General features: G+C 42.0%; 1 protein-coding gene across 8 annotated transcripts in view; it reads right to left on the bottom strand.

Annotated features, from left to right (window-relative positions):
• dmxl2 (Dmx-like 2) overlaps window positions 1-20,804 on the bottom strand; it is a 45,983-nt gene that overhangs the window by 7,118 nt on the left and 18,061 nt on the right. For 3 of the 8 annotated variants that reach the window (XM_074665622.1, XM_074665623.1, XM_074665624.1), the window contains exons 21-48: window positions 20,451-20,623; window positions 19,721-20,369; window positions 19,225-19,554; window positions 19,022-19,141; window positions 17,877-18,012; window positions 16,841-16,951; window positions 16,537-16,706; window positions 15,865-15,962; window positions 15,590-15,755; window positions 14,840-15,104; window positions 14,519-14,721; window positions 13,999-14,385; window positions 13,300-13,482; window positions 12,897-13,193; window positions 12,600-12,791; window positions 12,427-12,503; window positions 12,202-12,332; window positions 11,512-11,757; window positions 9,548-9,730; window positions 6,616-6,806; window positions 6,343-6,476; window positions 6,173-6,258; window positions 5,828-6,029; window positions 5,551-5,668; window positions 3,677-3,742; window positions 2,843-2,929; window positions 2,441-2,562; window positions 1,117-1,255 (exon numbers count right to left, since the gene is read on the bottom strand). In XM_074665622.1, the coding sequence (XP_074521723.1) occupies window positions 1,117-1,255; window positions 2,441-2,562; window positions 2,843-2,929; window positions 3,677-3,742; window positions 5,551-5,668; window positions 5,828-6,029; window positions 6,173-6,258; window positions 6,343-6,476; window positions 6,616-6,806; window positions 9,548-9,730; window positions 11,512-11,757; window positions 12,202-12,332; window positions 12,427-12,503; window positions 12,600-12,791; window positions 12,897-13,193; window positions 13,300-13,482; window positions 13,999-14,385; window positions 14,519-14,721; window positions 14,840-15,104; window positions 15,590-15,755; window positions 15,865-15,962; window positions 16,537-16,706; window positions 16,841-16,951; window positions 17,877-18,012; window positions 19,022-19,141; window positions 19,225-19,554; window positions 19,721-20,369; window positions 20,451-20,623 (5,262 nt within the window). The remainder of the gene's footprint in view (window positions 1-1,116; window positions 1,256-2,440; window positions 2,563-2,842; window positions 2,930-3,676; window positions 3,743-5,550; window positions 5,669-5,827; window positions 6,030-6,172; window positions 6,259-6,342; window positions 6,477-6,615; window positions 6,807-9,547; window positions 9,731-11,511; window positions 11,758-12,201; window positions 12,333-12,426; window positions 12,504-12,599; window positions 12,792-12,896; window positions 13,194-13,299; window positions 13,483-13,998; window positions 14,386-14,518; window positions 14,722-14,839; window positions 15,105-15,589; window positions 15,756-15,864; window positions 15,963-16,536; window positions 16,707-16,840; window positions 16,952-17,876; window positions 18,013-19,021; window positions 19,142-19,224; window positions 19,555-19,720; window positions 20,370-20,450; window positions 20,624-20,804) is intronic. The other 5 variants (XM_074665626.1, XM_074665627.1, XM_074665628.1 and 2 more) reach the window with 3 other exon arrangements.

The following is a 20,804-nucleotide window of genomic DNA, read 5'->3' as shown; positions in this document are numbered from 1 at the left end:
AAAGTGTCTTACTTTCTGTGCTGTTCATAGTTTTGGACAGTGTCTCTGTAACTTTTAACCCATTGACGAAGTTTACGCCTGCACATTTTTGCATGAACCAGCTGTGTTGAGTCTCCTCTGTTTTACAGGGTGTTCTGTCATGAAGGATCCACATTTGTCCTGCAGTAAAACCTGTTTACACTATACTGCGAAAGTTCTGAGTGTATATTTACTCAAGTATTACTAAATAGTGTCTCATTCTTCTGAAAAAAACTGTTCCCAATGTTAAGGTTTCAAACTGCACAAATCATCATTTGTTGCTTTCACTTTGAATTTAGTAGAAGAGTGAAAACATGAAAATGAAAAAAGTAGCTGTGGTGCACTCTGTGCAACAACATAGTGTTGACCTAAGAGATCTGATAATCATCAACTGGCAGACATCTATTCCAGACATGTGAAAACCCCAGCTGACCCCTCAGAGACCCTCTGTCTTGTCTTGCTCAGTGTAATATGCTCAGAGTTTATCAACATGGCTGGAACATGGAGAACCCTGGCTGCATGGAAGTGTGACGCAAATCTGTACCCTTGGCTAGCCGTCTGTGAGAGCTGCTGATATCTCTGTTTACATGCGTCCATCACTGTCGGGCGAACACACCCCCTCTGAGTATCAGCATGCATAGACTCAGCAGCTCAGCTGTTTAGTCGACAGGGCGAGGTTTGGGTTGGCATTGAGAAGATCATATATAAAATTTATGCTGGAAATGAGCAGAGCTCAAAAACAGAACAATTTATATCTATCAAGATTAATAAAGGATCTTTTTTTGGTTTATTGATTTTTTTTTCCACTACTTCTATATATTCTGTCAAGGTTTCATTAAGGTATTTAAACACACTTTGCTTCACTGCAGCTTTGGGAGTCACAATATGAATGGCTCAAAGATGTTTATTGAATTTCTACAATTTCTGTCAGAGAAAAAAGAAATGTGTTTGTTCTTGACTGATAAAGTGAACACAAAGGGGCCATTCTTGTTTAGTTCCATATAAACATCACTCAGATCCCCCTACTGGACACCAGTGAAAACTACAAACCCACTTCTGCCTGTTTTTGCTGTGTTAGTGATGATCATGAGCTCTTACCACGCTGGCTCCCATGCTGGTCTGCCCAGTGCCGAGCCACGGCATGGACGCAGAGACTGGAATCTGAGGTGGTGCGAAGGGAACAGAGCTGGCCTGGGCGATGTTGGTCTGAGAGGAACGATGGTCTATGTCGTCAGAGCTGGAGAAAAAAAAAGGACCCCAGTGAATATTTTTAGGGATCTCAAAAGCATACAAAGAGGAATACAAAACCACTGATTCAGATGCTCAGTCCAGGGTTCCTGCAGAGTGCATAAACTAAGATTAAGCCTTTTCCAAGATATTACACAGAATATGAATGCAATAAGATACTTTTACAGTTATATTAGTCAGATCTGAGCAATAAGCACAATTAACAACCAAAGAGGAGGAAATTGCTCAGACATGTCCATAATTAGATCATTTTTCTTGCTTTACTGTAGAGCTTTGTATTAAAATCATTCATCACAATATAAAAAATTAAAGCCGCAAAAACTTCAAACATTTAATTGATAATAAATTAGGTTAATCTACAAAAACTAACACTGTGATAAAAAATAAAGGGAGACGAGCTGAAGAGTTAATTACCTCCACCAAGGAGGTCATGGTTTTTGGAGAGTTTGTTTGTCAATTTTTGAGTTATGTTGTTCACAGACAAACAGATCTTCATGAAATTTATGGGAAATGTTCAAAATAGGATAAGGCAGAAGTGATTAAATTTTAGAGGTGATCTGAATCTCTATCTGGATCCAGGATTTTTTTAGAGGATTCTTTATCATAGTGAGATAGGGCCTTTGCAAAACAATACAAGACAAGGTCACGATCATTTCTGACCGATGTAAAAGTACAATCCAGATCCTGGCAATATTCTTGATACTAAGATCCGGAATATGAAATATGTACTGGGTCATGATTTTCAACACTGTCAGGAAACAAATTATCGTACAAACCTGCAACTAACACCAAATTGTAGCAGAAAGTCTGCTGAAAGGACAGAAATATAACATTAAAGTAGGACTAAAGTGTTGGTGACAATCACAATATTCTTTGCGGAGGTCTGCGCTCTCCGAGTGCTTTTCTAATAAGGTATCTGAGGTGCTGGTGTTTGATGGAGCTGATCAAAACTGCAAATATGGTGGAAATTTTGGAAAAAGGTGTGTTCAGCTTCTTTCAACAGTGAGCAAAGACACTGTTTAGGATATTCAATGGTAAGGACTAAATATTTAGCAAAATATTTAAATGAAACCTCAGAAAATAAAGCACAGCTGGCGCATGTTTATGGGAGCAGTGAGATTTGAGTTCTTAAAATGAGACACTTCATGACAGAAGATCTGATCCTGACTCTCACCTGCGGGACTCCTTATCAAAGTCCTCCCCGATCCAGGTAAAGGGCTGCACGGACACCAGGTTGGACACATCTACCTCCTGCACGTCATGAGTGGAAGCCAGGACTATCTCATTGGAGTTTGCCTGAGAGATAGGAAACAGGAGAAGAGAAATGTGAGCTTGGAAACAGTTTCTCCTATTTCTTGAGAAGAAATTATATTTATGTGTAAACACGGAAAAGATTCCTGTAAAGGATTATGCATTTACCCTTCACTTATGTAGTATCAAATTACATCCAGGAAACATTCAAGGATGTAATTATGGAATCACGCTCTTTTAAAGCAAAGTGCTTTCAGCTCTCTCTCACGCACACACGCACACACACACACACACACACACACACACACACACACATTTAACCCACCTTATTGATGGCAAACGCCATGATGATATCAGACTCCTTGTGAATGATTTTAGCCTTCCCTCCTGGGTAGCCCAGATCTGCCTCCACCTGGAAAAGTAGAGACACATGATACACCAAGGTTCAGGATACATAAAAGCTACAGGTCTCCAATGAGCGCTGTGTGAAATTGTAAAACTTAACAAGCCATTTAAGCTGAGCTGATTTTCCAAATCCCTTCAAAAGCTTCAAAAAATTATCCCCACTTGATGTGAAATCAAATTACAGCCTCATTCACCGAGGGACAGGAATAATCACAAGTATAATCATTTTTTCTTTCCATGTGGGATTCCCTGGTCACAGCGCCCTGCATGATTAGCAAGCCTCACACAGCCTGAAAGTGAGCATGCAGTTAGTATGTCTACAGAAAGTGCCATCTTTCTTAAAGGGAGATCTATTTTATTGTTGGGTCCAGCAGAATCAGACAGCGGAGTGAGATACACAAGGAGTTGTGTTATTGGCAGGGATCGGCTGTGAGGTTATGTGAGTGGATGTTCCAGTGAAAAGGAAGGATTAGACGTTAGGTCTTAGCCTCAAAGTCTTGAGAAGTTATGCTGCTAAAATCTGCCAGAGGAGTCACTGTTAGGCCAAGCTGGACAGGAGATACTAAAGAGCTACTTTCAGTATGTTGCCCTGTTTTAGCAAAAGCTGCAAACCCAAACCCTATGAAAAAAGCCCACAATGTTTCTTTAACTTTAATGCATTAATTCTATCTAGCTTGGCCCTGCAATGACTCCCCCAAACATCAAGAAAGACAGACATTACCAGAGCCTGAGCTGGTACACAAGATAATACTACCTTATTAGGACTGCTAGCTCCTGCTATGCAGTTTGGGCTTAAATGGTCCATATGGTTCTCTACAGACTACATAACACACACACAGAGGCAATATAGACACACAAAACAACACAACAACACGGCACAACAAAAAACACATGCACAAACACAGAAAAATAAAACATGGAATGAAAAAATGTAAAAGGTTGACTGGATCTCTCAATCTACAAATAACTGTCATAATATGAAGCTACAGTCATGTATCAGGATGAACACGAGTCAGACAGCAACAGTTTGATTTGAAGTATAAAATGTTGCTCCTGCTAGAAAGAGGTGACATTAATGTAGTAATCTTGAGAAACTAAAAATAGGGAACCAAAATCCATGAGATTTTCTAATCTTACACTAGCAGCTACTGTCATGACAGCACCGTCATAATAACGACTTCCAGACATCACAGAAGGCAGTGAACTGTCATGTACTTGATTAAAGATGGCTACAGAGTCAAAGCAATGATAAAGATGACAATAAAAAATATCATCCTGAGAGATTAATGCTCAGTGAGCAGCTCTGTGTGTAACAGGAAGTGATGGCTTTAGATTCATGAGGATGGCTCTTAACGTAAATCCCTTTCAGTGTGCTTCAACGTGTGACAACAAAGTTATATATTCATGTTTGTAATTAATTACAGACATGTAATGCAAATACAAAACATGAATGAAAAAAAGCTTTGAGAAACAATCATTTTTAACCAGCTTTTTTTCTGATCTTCACAGTGTTTGAGCTGCAAGGTTCTGATTGATCCAGCTATCCAAGGACTATCAAACCCTGTCAGAGCTCTTTATCACATAACTACCAACTAACCATGCATCATTCCTTACATAATTAAATATTTAACATGTTGTTTGTACACTGCTCTGTTTTTCTGTCACACTCTTCTTCACGCTCTAAGAAGCAGAAGGATTTTCTCAGACTTCTATTTTAGGCTTGTGTGGTCTTCTAGTGTGACATTTTGACTCTGCAGTTATTGGCTCCATGACAGCTGTTTGATGACTGTAACGAACCCCATCAATCTCCATCACTGTGGGTGACATGTGGTCTATTTTGAGCAACTTTTCTAAGCACAGACAAAATGTCTCCTTAAACATTGCCAGTCAGAGGAAAACTTTTCAAACGTATATCCTTTCTTTATGTTGGAAATAAATGTGCCACCTCTCTATCTACTGAAGTGTAGATTTTGTCTGGCAGATTGATCGAGGGAAATAAGGGAAGGGAACAAAAAGGGGAAAATGAAAACATGTATGTCAATGTGTTTAATACGAATCAAATTGACCTGTAAATGGGGATGCACCGATATGTACATTTGGCTGATATCGATATCCAATATTGATATTGCTGTTATGTATATAACTGTTATAATATTTGTTTTAAAAAAAAACCTGAGAGAAAGAGTGATGAGATCGTGAGAAAAGACGACCATGACAAGGATCAAAGGATGGAGGGCCTGAGATAAACGCGATCAAAAAAATTATGTTTTGTCTGTTTTTTGGATCTAAAACAGGAAGAGAGACATAAATGAAGAGAGTCTACTCTTCTTAGGTAGTTTTAGTGTTTACATAGTCATAGAAAACGATATCATTTGGGTCTTGAAAGATCGTTCAAGATGCTCCGAAAATAGCCAGCAGCTAATAAGTAAATATCAGCCCACTCCTACACATTGGCTGATGCTGATTTGTTAAAAAAATGACCAACATCGGCCGATATCAATATTGATACCAATATAATCGTGCATCCCTACTTGTAAACAATGGAGAGGGGGTTTAACCATCCTGGCTTACGGACACTTTGATGAAGTAAAAACAGCAGTGATGTTTGTGTGTGTGTGAGCTGCAGACCTCGCTCTGCTTCCTCTTCTTGGTGAAGATGTAACGGATCAAAGTCTCCTGAAGAACTTCCTGTTTGACCAGGAAATGCCAGAGACGTCGAGCTGGGAAGGACTGATGGTTCTTTGTCCTGCAAGAAGATGGCACAAGGGTTTTTCTATTACACAAAATCAAACGGCAGTTTTGGGGGGTGATTTAAATATTGTGCATACATGCTTTGAAAAATATAAGCCTGCATTGTTTGTCAGCATGTTTGCTTGTTTACTGTATCTTGTGATTTCATACTCACTTGAAGGGTGTGTTGTCTGGCTCCAGCATGGCTTTGTGTCTGAGTATAGCTGGTCCGCCTCCTGCGCTGAGGTCAGTGGGGTAAGTGTTGATGTAGTTGGGAGGCGGACCATCAAACTTGTTCATTCGCTCCAGCAGAAGCTGCTCCCAGTTCTCGAGAGTCTTCAACACGGCATTACCGAGAGGGGAGGTGACGGGCAGGTCTGTGAAACACAGGAACAAGCGTTTAACTTCATGTTAAGTTATTTTTTATCTGAATACATTGTCTACACTCTAGCTTAACGAAGATAAATATGAATAACTTTGATTTTAGGAGCTGTTTGTGTCAATGATGAGGTGTGTGTACCTGTAAAGTCAAGGCCAGTGAGAGGAAGGAAGTTCTTGACGTTGTGATGAGCCAGTTTTACCATCACCAGGCGTATCAGAGCCCAGCTACATAATAAACAAACCATCATAAGCCAACATTTTCAAACACAACATGCCAATTAGCTTGCACAACACTACAGAGAGACCTGCCTATATGAGTTGGGATCAAGGTGCTCGGTTATCTGTGTGTCAGAAAGAAAGGCGTCATCATCATCTTCATCATCCTCTGCACCGCTCTCATCTGAGTCATACAGGGCGCTGCTGTCTGACAGCGGCAGGAAGGGCTGAGAGCAAGAAAATAATGATGGAGGAGAAGCAGCAAATAAAGGGGATGGAGAGAGGAAGATTGAGTGATAACTTTTTAATAACACGAAGACTATGATTCACTGATCTCATTAGTTGTTGTGTAATTCAAAGCCTTACTTTGGCCACAAAGTAGTCCCACATGCTCAGCTCTGGGGGGATGAACTTCTCTCTGTATGTGGGTCTCTCTGTGGGAACAGGAGGCGGAGCAGCTGGAGTCTCCTTTACAGGGCGTCCAGGAACAAGCATTCTCATGTTGAACCTGCGTCTGTATCGGTCTGAATCCTCTGCTGCGGGCTGAGGCGGTGCAACTGCGGGGGGAAGTGGAGAGACGGTATCTTTCAAACACAATGAAATCTGATAAGGTCAGTTTGTAGCAGGCTGCAGTATGCTGCCGTTTTATTCACATGATGAGGATGAGCAGGGACTCAGCGTCATTTTGAAGCCAGAAGAAGGTCAGGAAACAGAGCAGGAGGAAGCAAACTGCATACACACACCTACACAGAGCACGACAAACCTTGGAACCATAACGTTTTCCAAAAGATGTGCTTCTTGGCTGTGCATAAATTGAGTTCTCTGACTGTGATGAGTCATAGCACACAAACAGGAAATGGATACAACAGGGAGACACAGATAAAAACATTTAGGATGGGGAAACAGGGAGAGACACACTGGGCTGTGCACAAACCTGCCCCATTATCCTGGGTGACTATCTCTGTCATTGCATCAGACAAAACAAGACAAGACACAAACCAGAGTGGACAGTGCAGTTAGACACACAGATACTACACAGGCCAATTAGATCTGTAACATTTGATGGAGGTCATGACAAAGAATAAATACAGAAAACACATCAGACAGGGGCGGTGAGTTTGTCGAGCAATCATGTTAAACCTTTTTTAGTTTTCCACAGCAGTTAAAGGAGGCAAACAATGAGACCTGTGCCTGTTATTTTGTTAAAAAATGAGTGCGTATTGGATTACAGTCAGGTGTTATCATTCACTGTGTAACATTTCAGTATGGCTGTGTGTTTGTGACATGCATGTTAGTTCGTAGCAGTGCTCAAAAGGGCAAAGTGGTAACATTTAACGAAGAGATCTTGATCAACAGGCTGGCATTTAAGATCCTCCTAACCAGCTCTTCAAAAGGCTCCCTCACTGAGAGCTTTATCGAGCTCTACAGAGATACGGAGCCAAAATGCCAGCCCATATCTTCCTCCCCCACAAATACCATGTGAGCACAGATTACTTTGGCCTAATGACTATGGATGAACCGTGTCAAGTTCAGTCAACAGGCTAATACAGCACAGCTACTCAGGAAATGGCTTCAAGTCTACAAATCTGGGTTTCAGATGCAAACAAACGACTTAATCACTTCACAAAAGAGCCGCTATCACTCTCTGATGGAATTATTATTACATCTACCACAAAACTAACTCTGGTCTGGTCACATTTTCTAAAGGCGCTGTGAGGACTATCCAGAATCAGAAGTGATTTTTCTGTGTTAAAGACTCCGTTTCTCATGGTCACTTTCACCCACTGTCATTGAGACGGGACTCTTGCCAAAGCCGGAATCTGAGGAAATGAATGTAGAGCTGATCATCTTTTTAACACTACTTTACCTTAAGATTGTAAAGTGACAAGGTGACGACTTTAACCTCACCAAGCAGAGCTAACATAACCTCACTCTTCATTTTATAGATAGACTCTCAAGTTTGAACTGACCACTGCAGAATAACTGCTGACTGTGGGTTGGAATGAATATTATCACAAACAGCTTAACCAGTGTTTTAGCCTTGAGACCGGGCCTTATCACTCTTCCTTTAAGATTTTTTCTCCTCTTCTGTTCTTTTCTTTTTACAAGTCCAGCTCCAGTTTCCACTAATACTACAAAATAAATCCAAGAAATCATGTTCTTTTGACAAAAGAAAAGATCTTGCTTCTCAACGCTGTAGTGTCATCAAAGGAACTTTCTGTAAACATTCCTTCAAAGTATTCATGTTCCCCCGGGGAAGTCCAACTACAGTGTAGAGAGCAAGTGCCAACCTCCGGTCTAAGAATATGAGACAATGTGGAAGTGCTAAAATCTGCTGTTTCTCAAGTGTCCGCTTGAGGCTGGCTCTAGAAGTACCAGAAGTCAGATACACACCAAGCCAACAAAAAAGTTTTCACAGCAGAATTTAACCTATTTACGGCCTGGTTCAAAAAACGTCACTAGCTTTACTATCAGCACACACTGTATGGGGGGTGAATTTTTTCAACCTCGGCGGCTCAGAGAATATTAAGATTGCGAGCTCGCCCAATCAGAAGCACAGCTCAGGTCACGTGATCGACAGGCGCCCTATAGCTGTACGTGAAGCCCTTGCCTTGCCTACCAATATGGCTGCGATAGCCAATTTGCTTCATTTTCCGTTTCAGAAACAAACAGGTGACATCGGGGAGACTATGCCCATGTTTTATACAGGCTATGGTTGAGAGATATCCTTTAGAAAATAACAATTCTTGCGCTGATAATCTTATTTTAAATTCTGGATTCAGAACTGTCAAATAAATAAAAGTGAGAATTTCAAAATCACTTCGAAAGTCCTCACAGGGCCTTTAGTTTTAAATGAATAAAAAGGAAAACAGAACTAGAGACACACTCAAAGGTCTAAAGACTGATAACCTCTCACAGTGTACCTGGTTTTGTCTCAGTTTCAGATATAGTCTCAGTCTGAGCCTCTGAACACTCCTTGCTAGGCCCAGCTGTTGCTTCAGCAGCACAACAGGGATGACACAATGAGATGAACAAAAAGGACTTTACAACAAGTGCATGCAATGCAATTCACACACGCACGCCCACACACACACTCAGCTTCTGTTTTATTATAACAGTGTACACACACAGCACCAGTTAGCTCGTTGGTTGTTTGAAACAGGCATTCAGTAGTAGCTGCATGATAAAAAGAGAGGAGTAAGTCAAGTCAAGCATCTGCAACATTGCAAACCTGCACAGTTACCATGCACTGCAATCCTGCAAACCAGCACTGCAATCCACCAGCCCAGTTACTCACAGCTGGCCTGAGATGCTGGTGCCACAGTGGCAGACCCCTCTCCCCTTGAAATGGGAGGAGGGGGTCGTTTGGGGCGCTGGGTGTCAGTAGGGGTGGGGGTGGGGTTTGGGGTGAGGCTGCTCTGCTCAGGTCTTCCTGTCTCCTGAGACTCCTCTGGCCTGGCAGCCTCAAAATCAGCTGGCACTGAGACACAGGGCAGAGGGCACACTCACACAAGACACCACACAGCAGCAGCAGCAGCAGCATCTTAGGAGCATCAAACGGACGTGGATAGGTGTGTGAGTGTAAGTGCGAGTGTGAGTGTAGCTATGTTTACTAGCCTGAGGGATAAAAACATTAAAATTTATTTACGTGACAAATATTTCACACTGGAGTCATGCACAAGGTAGAAATCTGGCAGAACATCATCAAAATCTTCCTTGAATAATCACATCACATCTGAACAGAGATAACAGAGCTATCGGGTGTCTAAACTCTAAAAATGATAATTTATTTCTAAATAGCATAACTTTTTACTGCTACACACTTAATTTGAAAATAAATGACAACGGCCATAGGTCGTAGATTCAATGCTGTTTGGAGAACTCTACATAAATATTTTTGTTTGTAATAAAATATTAGGCACTATCTTTCCAAAAAGCTTTTTACAGCATTTCTTTCTTAACATTTATTCTCTAAGTACATTTTAGAGCCTTTCCTTTTTCACTTTTGCTTGGCTCAGGAAAGAGGATGAATCAGTACTCTCCAATTTAATCTCTTTGAAACAAGAATCTCCATTATACTATATCGTTCAAATTCTTGTGGCTTTCGATATTTGAAATTTTGACACTAACTGTAAACAAGCCATTGTGTCTCTCTTTGCACCATCTGCAAGCGTTGTTTTTTTACCTCCACCAAGGAGGTTATGTTTTTGGGAGAGTTTGTCTGTTTGTCTGTGAACAACATAAATCAAAAAGTAACAAACGGATCTTGATGAAATTTTCAGGAAATGTTTAAAATGGGATAAGAAAGAAGAGACATTTAATTTTGGAGGTGATCCAAATCACCGTCTGGATCCAGGATTTTTTTAAAGGATTCTTTATGGTTGTGAAATAAGGCCGTTTTCTGCATATGTGTATATAACTCCATGATAAATGGTCAGATTGCTTTGCAAAACAACACAAGACAAAGTCACAAGAGTTTCTGACAAATGTAAAAGTTCAATCCAGATCCTGGCAATATTTTGGATACTCAGCTCCAGAATATGAAATATGTACTGGGTCATCATAATTTTAAACACTGTCAGGTAACAAATTATCTTAAATATCTGCAACTAACACCAAATTGTAGCAGACGCTCTCTGAGTGCTTCTCTTTTTTTTTGACAAAAAATCTTGTCCTGCTTTCTTTGAAAATATTTTCCAGGGGAAAAGAAAACTGTTTCTTTGTGATTTACTGACAACAAATATCTGTTGGTGGTTACAGTCAATAAAACCTGTTTACAGAAGTGATCAATGTCACTGCTGGTGTGTATTTCTTTCAAGAGCATCATGATTAATACGTGACAGTTTCATAACCAGTCACAAACCCTTCACAGAAGCTCTCAGTTATTGTGATTTATACCCATCCCAGTTTACTATGAAGCTCTTCTAAAAGCAGTTAGCTTGAAAGTGGCGCTACGCTAGTGTTAGCTTTAGCTGTTGTCTTTTTAGCTGCTTATCACAGAGGAGGCTGTGAATCCATGACTGTTTGTTAGTTTAATCATGTTGCTGGCTTCATATCCTGAGCTTGGTGTCAGGTGAGAATGGCTGCTGAAGGAGGCAGAATGAAGTGCCTCAGATCAAAGATAAATCAGAATGGAGAAAAACGTTGAGAAGAGAGCACAGGGATAGGGGCATATTTGAAAGACAGGTGAGGAAGACATAAGACATAATGATGATGATGATGATTAATGGAATAAGAGTAACTATGAAATCATCATTCTACCTGGTGGAGCCTCGGGTCTCTTTGGCTTAATAACCACTTTGGCCCCTCCCCCAAACACTGCGGCCCACATGCGATTGTTGAGGGGATGTGCTGCCAGGCGGAAGAGTTCATTGCAGCTGTGAGTGCCCAGGCCGTGGATGAGCAGTGCGAGATAAACAGCCACGACGGCCTCACACAGCAGCACACTGAGCCTTGGCTGGTCCTCCTCCCGTGCAGACGTCAACAGAGAAATCAGGGACGACACACCTGCAGGGAGAGGACATTTATGCACGTGACCGAGCTTAGAAGGCTAACCATTGATTTCCAACATTAAAAGACTTCCACGACGGAACAAAACAATAATCGTGCACAATGCAGAACACATTTGTGAAACATTGGTATGATAGCGTGATCAGTCTCTGTCTTTTCGTTGCCTTCCCAGAGGCCATGAAGCTCCTATTATAGAACACCATCTGCCTCTCTGCATAAACACAGACTGCCTGCTTTGCCCAGCTCTTCCTCTCTCTCTCTGCTCTCAACCAATGGTCTTTGATGCTCACACATATGCCTTGCTCTCTTTCTATGCATTATGTTCAGGGTCTGGAAGATAATCGTCCAACATTAAACCTTCTCGAAATCTATAATAACAAAAACATTTATGAAGAGCTGGCTTGTGAAAGAAGCATGGGGAGTCTGGAGATTCTTGATTACCTGGCCACTGTGCAGGAGCTGAGTTGGGAGTGATATGTTCTTCAATGCTCTCCGTGCGGAGTCGTTTCCTCTCACTGAGCAGCAGGCCCTGATACACCATCCCTGTAAACTGGTTGGTCTCTGTCTGGCTGCTGCAAAGCCAAAAGCAGAGAGAAAAAACAGTGAGTCACAACCACACACAAAACATGTGCAACATTCAATCTTTGCCTCATATGTGGCGCTTACCTGTAGCTGTGGCTGTCACACAGAGCTTGATAGACACAAGCAGACAGAGAAGCTGCCAACGTGTGCAGAGCATTTACCTGAGGTTCAGAAAAAAGAAAGATCAGAATTATTCAAGATGGACAGCTGCAGGAGACTTTCTTTATACATAATCTGCACAATGTGAAAATTCTGACCTGATCATCCACGAATTCAGGATGTGGAGGAGCCTCCATGAGCGTGACAGTGTGGAGGATGTCGTGAATGTGGTTGCTGAGGTGGAGAACAGGGTTGGCTATGACTGTCTTGGTGGGAGCAATGCAAGCTGATAGCAGAGGCAGTGTGGTGGGCAGAGGCAGAGGAGACTGCAGCTGCTTCACTGTGGTCTCCTAAAGAGCACGACAGAAAGATGTGGACTGAGTTTCTGAAAATGAAGTGTTTTGCATTTATACAGCAGCCTTATATGGGGGCACATCAGTGTGTGAATTTGGTACCTGCTGGCTCTCCTGCAGCAGGAACAGAAGCTCCATGCGCACAGAGGTGACTCCTCCTCCCTTTGCTCCGTGGAGACTGCAGTAGGACAGAAACACCCTCAGCAGGGCCTGGTTCTTCCTCAGCCATGCCTTACGCCTTTCTGAATGTTGCTGCTTGGCTTGAAGACGGCGACGCTCCATCTGGTGACGCTCGTAAGCCCCGGCGTCTGTGCGCTCCAGGGCGTCGTCTGATATGTCGATTGATGCTGTGCGCTCTCCCCAACGCTCCACCTCTGAGTCTTCTTCCTTTCCCTCCACCTTTGTGTTATAAAGTATTGGTGAACAACCCCTTTTTTATAATATCTAGTATTGCACAAGTGAAAATGAAGCTCAAAACACTCCATTAAAACCTGTTTAAGTGTACCTTATAGTTGCAGATGGTATGCATGGCTGCAATCTCCTTCTCCAGCCAACTGTAGAGTTGAAAGCGGAGCTTGCCTCCATCCACTTCAAAGCCTGTAGCCAGCGTGCGCAGCTCTGTCATCAGGATCTTCAGACAGGCACGGAACTTCAGCTGCTCTGCTATCACGTCCACCTCTGACCCCTCCTGGAATAAACAAGAATGAATTAGCAGAAAGAAGCCTACGCCTTAGAGATTCACTCGGCTTAATGCAGAATTTTCTATCTGGTCTCAAGCAGACTATGTGCAGGCTTTCAGGGAGGCTGTTCTTTGTCAGACTGCACCGAAACTGAAAGTACATCGTGGTACTTGAAACTTTTTTCTGATATGACTTAAATAAAAAAGTAATTCAAAAAATGCTCTGACATGGGTAACACAGCCTTAGCATTGGTCACATCTGTGTTTGAGGAGCCTTTTTTTAATCTCTTAGAGTCTAATGTCATGTCAGCTCAGCAACGTGTTACAAGCAAAAAACTTTGTTTTGATGAGAGATCTTTAGTTGTAAATCAGAAAAAGCCCCCTTATTTCAGACAACCCAGCAGCGAGACCCTTTGGTCACTTTTAGACTTCAATCACACTGAAGGAGTGTCTGTATCTTTAGATTCTCTAGGATGAGACCTTCATTTCATATTCAGAAGTTTTGTGTCTTTACTCTTTTCTGACCTGTGAGTTCTCTCTCTGTAGTTTGTTGCCACCCCCTGATCCTCCATCTTTGGTTTCAGCTTCTGGTTTCTTCATGGTCAGACCGTCATCATCCGCATCTGAATCTTCATCTTTGTCGTCTCCCCAGTCCAGATTCAGCCCCTCTTCCTCTACCTTGACCATAGGCTGGCTCCAGTCCAGCCCACCTGCGCTGTTGTTTCCTCCCCATGCCTGGGTAGGGGCTGATGGGAAGCCCCAGTCCATGCCCCCCTGGGTGCCGTTCTCCAGAGGTTGGCTGGAGTCCAAGTTGGCTTTTGATGAGTCTTTGCTGATTGGTGAGGAGCTCGATTTCTTGGTAACTTTCGGAATTTTGGAGAGAACTTCAAGAGCCAGGACTGGACAGCCCACCTATAGGAGATTTAGATATGAATAAAATCATTTGTGAACATTACATACACGTTTGCTTTTTTTCATGCACAAAAAGGTTCAAACTTCTTTAAAAGCTTTAAATCGTGAGTGTTGATGTTTGGTACTCCCGCACCTTGAAGTGAGCATTGGCTGTTGTGAAGAACAGCTTGCGCTCTATAAGATTGATCTCATCTGCGCTGCTCTTCTCAGCAGTGAGGCCCACAGTAGTTGTTGTACTCTCTGGATTTGCAAAGTGTCGACGGATGATCAGAGGGTGTGTCCTCAGGTAGTTGTAGAAACTAAACACCACAGGGTTGCACGACTTCACCATCATATCTAACACAAAAGGAAGAGGAACAAAGGGAGAGGCAATAAAGCAAAGAACAAAGTGAAAGTAATGAGCAGGGGATGCAGTATTGTGTAATTCTGACTGGAACGTCTGCAAACGACTGACCAGGGTTTTCATCATCCTCTTTGGGGATTCTCTCCAATAGCGTATCCAGGGCCTGGGTGTAATCCTTCATGATCCAGTATGCTATGCTGCGGAGGAAGGGGTCAGGGTGCAGTCTGGAGCAGTGGTAGCCACTCCCGTCCCTGTTACAGCCAAGGACCTTCTCATAAAGCAGGCCTTGGCAGGTGGACGAGTTCTCAAAGTCAGCTTCATATAGCCTTGCTACTATCATGGCTAGCTGGAGATCCTCCATCTTCTCCATCAACACCTGCATGACATGGAGCAGCAGAAGAAGAGTATAAGAATGAAAAAAGAATGGGTAAGAAATTAAATTAACCGCTGAAGTAACAAAAAGTGAGACTTTTGAAAAAGTTTCTATTGCAAGCATTAAAATATGTGGAGCTGAGTTAATGAAGACTCATGTTTTTGTTTCCTTTTATAGCTAACTGTATATTATAACTTTTCAGAATTGAAACACAGGCTAAAGGGAGCTGTGCAGGCATTTTATCCATATTGGTGCAATTTATCCTTTTTTCATGTAATTTAAAGGCTGCAGAAGATCCAGTCCTATCAGAAACGGATGTTTAAACTGTTAGTGATGCAGTCTTTTAACCCTCATACAGACACAGCGTCACAAAAAGCAATGCCAAGTTTCTGCTGTGAGAAAAATAAAAATAGAGCGTTGGAACAGACTCAACAGTAATAAGAAACGTCTGTGTATCCTCTGTGTTGTCGAGTGTGTGGTGTTCGCACCTCTATGGCGTCTTTGAGTGATCCTGCCAGCAGGAAAAAGGCGGCTGACTGTTCAAAGCGCTGCTTTCCCAGCAGGGAGAAAGCATTTTTCAGAGCTGCCTTTCTCCAGCGGTCCTCACTGAAGTTATTCTTGAAGAACTGAGTCATCTTTTCATCATGCTGTGACCTGGGAGGAGAGAAACACACAGGTTGTTTAGTTTGGTGAAAAACTTTACTGAAATTCTACATTTTGAGTCAATTAGTCAAAGTATTTATGTTCAGACACATAGTCCTACCTGAACAGGCCCCACAAGACAGCTTTCTTTTTCATGGCCAAGTAGAACAGAGCAGCATCTAGAGGGTCGTTGTGTCTCTGGAAGGCAGCTTTACCCAACTGATGACACAGAAACATTACACTTATCAAACCACTGATGTCAGGTGCACTTAAAAGACAACAAAAGAATAAATGTTTCAATATGTTTACTAGATATTGTCACGTTAGTAAATAAAAAAATGCATCCTCCATTTAGTTGCTCAGGCTGCTCATTATCTATAATTGTGTAACATTGTGTGTGCTTTGGTATCTATTGAAGGCTTATGCAGCAATGCTTTAAGTTTTGAAAGCTTTGTGCAAAAGCAATATAAGTGCAAAGTCTTGTACATAGCTGGATTGACCCTTCCTCTGACATAGAAACTTTCTACCCTGCTTTGATGAATTGCATCACATTGTAAGGTTCACCTGTTTTCATTGACTGACTCACATCCAATAAAGAACGGCCTCTAAAACATCAGTCAGCTGTGTTGTTCTGTAGAAGAATCCACATTTTCTTTTCTAGTTACTTTTCACTGTCCTTGGGCTTTAACTAAATCCACTAAATAAAGGAAATTCAATTACATTCCACTTGCACAATTTAAAAAAAAAAAATCGATTAAATCCTGCATTTAATGGTTTGACTTCGTTCAGCTACCTTCTCCACCATTTTCCGTAGAGTGTTGATGTTACGAATCCACCATCCCACTCCCACAGCTCTGAGCTCAGACCACTGTGGGTCGCCTCTCTGCATGGCAGGGATCATGTTCAGCAGCTCTTCTTCTGCCTCTGAGTGGAAAGCCCATGCAAAGTGGCATGTCGACAAGCCTGCCGCAGAGGGAGCGAGAATAAAATAGGGAGAAGGACAGCGTCTGGAGTTCATTTCCAAGAGTCAAGGCAGAAATGTAAGGCAGTGGTATTAGAATTGTCACACTAGCAGTATATGAGCAGTATGTTTTTACCCTGATGCAGCAGCTGCATACGGTACAGAGGAGGCAAAGAGGTGAGCAAGCAGGTGTGTAGACGCATGGCCAGCAGGTACCTTAGTCCACACTCATCCAGAGCCTCAGCACCTACTCAAACACAACAGGAAGGAGCTATCAGCATTTCACAGCTACTCTGATGACCTTCTTAAATATGGCGGCCCGTCGACAAAAAAGCAAACCACTTTAAAACTGGAGTATCACTTGAGTTCATACAGTCCTGTCGGAGAACATATCTGTGTCCCTGAACCTTCTTACTCTCTGTGTGCTTATTCTACCCTGGAACAACCTGCCAACGTCTTCATCTCCAAAGACTAAATAAGTATGAGGAAAAATTTGGGAAAAAAATATGCCTGGTTGTTTATAATGAGATTTGATGGCTGGAGATATGTATCCAGAACACACAATCAAGAATATGATGCTGAACTTTCATGTCTACAAACTTTAGCTGGCTTTATTATAATATTATCGCTCAACAGGGGTGACAGTAAATCAACAGCAGACAGTAGACAATGAGGCGCCCTGAAATACTAAATCATTATACAAGTGATGATACATTATCTGTTCTGCAGGTACACAGGATCACGGTGCACAATATGAAACACTGCTTATTTCATGCTTTTGCGACTTGTCTTCTTAAACGAGTGACCGGAGTCCAAAGACAGAATAAAGTAAAAGAACCACCGAGCTGGTCAAGCTTTTGCTCAGTGACACTTCAATCAGGAGGAGGCTTTCACTTGAAAGAGCTTGAATAAAGCAGAGTTGCTATTTTGAACACGAGGGCTTGGATTGCTCTGTGACTGCAGCATGGATTTGAGCAGAAAAATCAACATTTAAAAAATTGTTTTTTTTGTTTTTTTTTTAAGCATACCTGGTAGTTTACAGCAGAACTATAAGAAAGTGCTTTGTTTGATCACAAAATGAAATAGCTAGACCGAATTTGTGACAACATATTTAACTGCACATACACAAATACATGTATTTAAAAGTGTAAGCCTCTTTACATACAACTGACCTGTGTACTGCTGATCAGTGGAGCTGGCAACCTCAGCACTGGTAGTTGCAACAGTATCAGCCAGAGCCACCAAGAACATCTGCTCGAGGCGGGTCAGTCCTGGAAGGCTGGAGTGCATGAGGTGACTGGACAGCACCTGAATGAACAATGAAAACAGGTGTATCAATAAGAGCATCACGAAACTCAACACAAAAGATTAAGAGGCACAGAATGATTGCATTTTGAAGCTCTGAATTAAACTGTGACCTTCACATGTTGGTGTCTGTGCTCAGAACCTATCCATTTATCAATTCTTTAGTATTATCAAATTATCTGTGCACATCAGCCCATTATTACCATATAACAATAATATTTATCCCGAATACTCTTTTAGAAATCTAACCAGCAACATCTTAAAACTCAAATTTATACACTTAATGTGAACTCCCCCTTTTTTAATGCTCTTTAGTTTCAATGTACTTAATTTGTTTTCATGTATTTTATTATCGTTATTATAGTTTTTTCTCTTCGCTCTCAATCTATTCAGTTAGTTCATTTATTCATAAGACCCCCTCAGATCCTTTATATTGGTCGTGTTTAATAACATTTTTATTTCTTCTTTCTATTAATTGTCTCAACCACCAATTGTTCCACATCATTTTAGCCCTTTCTATTTTCTCTGATGTAATTTCTTAATCTTCTTGCTTCAACCTTATTATTTATTTTTTTATTTTTATTTTTCCCTTAATGCTTTTATCCATACATTGGAAATCAATCCTATTCTTCTTAATCTTGCATTGTTGGAATTTTCTAGATAAGAAAATCTACATAACTATCTCTGTTAAATATTCAGGTTGTCTCTCATGAATCTCTGTCTCAATAAATCTCTTTATTGACTTTCAAATCACTTTGTAAATATTTACTTTTAAAGGCTTATGTTAAGAGCTTATTATTGTGCATGTCAAATCTTTTTAGCGTCTTTCTAACACACAGTTAGTACAGTTGAGGCAGCGCTTGAGCAGGGACAATCTATCACACATTCAGAAAAACTTAATGTAAATGTAATAGGTGCAGACACGATGAAATAATATCATGCAATAAGTAACAGTGCAGTTTTTTCCCATTTTTGAAAATACTGGATTCCCTCCTGTAAAACTGAACAATACCTGAGCATGCTCGGGTCCAAAGTAGGTTGGTCCATATTGTGAGAGGTTGATAACACGTGACTTCTTCTCTGGTTTATCAGTAGCAAAGTTCACAAAGTCATCAGTGGTAACTGTTGGCACCTTTAATCAAAGAGAGAAATGAGTAAATTGTCTTAGAGGACTACACCTTATGTAACAAACAATAGCTCTTTAACCTAACCAACCTGGAAAAGGTCAGAATACTGATCCTCTGTGGACTTCTGGACTCCATCACTATCAGGCCCCTTAGCTCCCTTGGCAGCCTCTTCTGCTCCTTTATACGAAGTGTCCAGGTCAGCCAACATGAGCGAGTAGAGGGGCAAGGGAGGGATGGAGTTGATTTCAGTGTAATCTCTGCCCCCATCACGACCGGCCACGATGGTGTCCTTTGCTGTGCTGCCAGTCACACTGATGGTGCGGGACAGATGTCTCCTGGATCCCCCTTCACCTGCTTCTACATCCCTTACCACAGCAACTTCCCCAGCAATACATTTCACCAGGTGAGCAAGGATGGCCTGATACATAGAGAAGAAATTAATTAAACCAAGGCTGAACAGGAAAAGGGAGGCTCCCTGGACTAAAATGTCATACTCAGATAGTTTATCATTCTAAGCTTGAGAAATCAGATCTCAAAAATAACATTTTGCATGTTCATGTTCATATAATGAGGCAGAAACTCACCTTAGCTCGGCGAACTTTTCCCAAATCCATGAGCTCCAAAAGCTGGGTGGGATGGTACTGAGGAAGAGTTGGTGACAGGGAATGAGCTGCTTCAAACAGCCCTCCTTCCTGAAGTCCAGCCGGGGCTCGAAGAGCTTCATCCACAGCTGTATTTCCCTCAAACACACTCTTAGACCTCGCTCTGCCCTCAAAGACTGAAGGGAAACCTGTTTGACCTCCAGCAATGTCCGCACATGACAGGTTTCCCTCGTCTCCCTCTCCAGGCTTCTTGTCCTGATGCCACTGAGCGTACACATGCATCTCACAGTCCATGCCCACCACCAAGATGCCATCCCTCACCCAGGACAGGGAGACTGGCAGACATGGAGTCCCATCCACAGAGGACAGCAGGTCCACAGAACGCAGCAGGATCCAGCGGGACTTGATGCCCTGTTTGATGCTGCCCCCTAGAGGGAGGGTAATGACAGCCACCCCTTCCTTGCTGCTTGTCTGCTCGTTGACCATGCCAGAGATACGACCGTACATGAGAATGTTGGAGCCGACTCCCACAGTGAGAATGTGAGATCCGTCCTCCTTAGACAGCCAGTCCAGGTGGACGTAGTGTTTAATGTTTGGAGAGCTATGGTCTCTGGTCATGTACAGATCAGACCTGAGGAGGAGGAAAGGGATTAAGTAATGACACTTCAAGTAGCAGAATATGATAAAACAGCATGAGCAGTGCTCTCCTGACCTGCTGTAGACAAAGAGGTTGGAGTCCACACTGACTCTGGGATCCAGGGTTGACGTTGGTCTGGTAAAGTCATCCAGGTGGAGTGTTTGCTCTAAAACCCACTCAGACCCACCGGTGGACTCACACTCATAAATGGACACATGCATGGAGAAGTCTTCTGCAGAGCCCTGCAGCTGAACACCAGAGGAACACTCCTTTAAAAAGTTGTATTTTCTTAGACTCCATCAAATCTAAAAATACTGCAGACACTGTGAACCTGGTATTTCCCATACATTGATTTGTTGGTGGCTGCCCGCCACAATAACAACATTGACCGCAAGATATTGATTTTGTGTTTTTTTGCCTTTTAAAATG

Source organism: Halichoeres trimaculatus, unplaced genomic scaffold, assembly GCF_033239565.1.
Source record: "Halichoeres trimaculatus isolate MK-OKI-2021-1 unplaced genomic scaffold, fHalTri1.1 fHalTri1_scaffold_3, whole genome shotgun sequence".
Classification (NCBI taxonomy): domain Eukaryota; kingdom Metazoa; phylum Chordata; class Actinopteri; order Labriformes; family Labridae; genus Halichoeres; species Halichoeres trimaculatus.
This window is presented reverse-complemented; position numbering and strand designations above follow the sequence as displayed.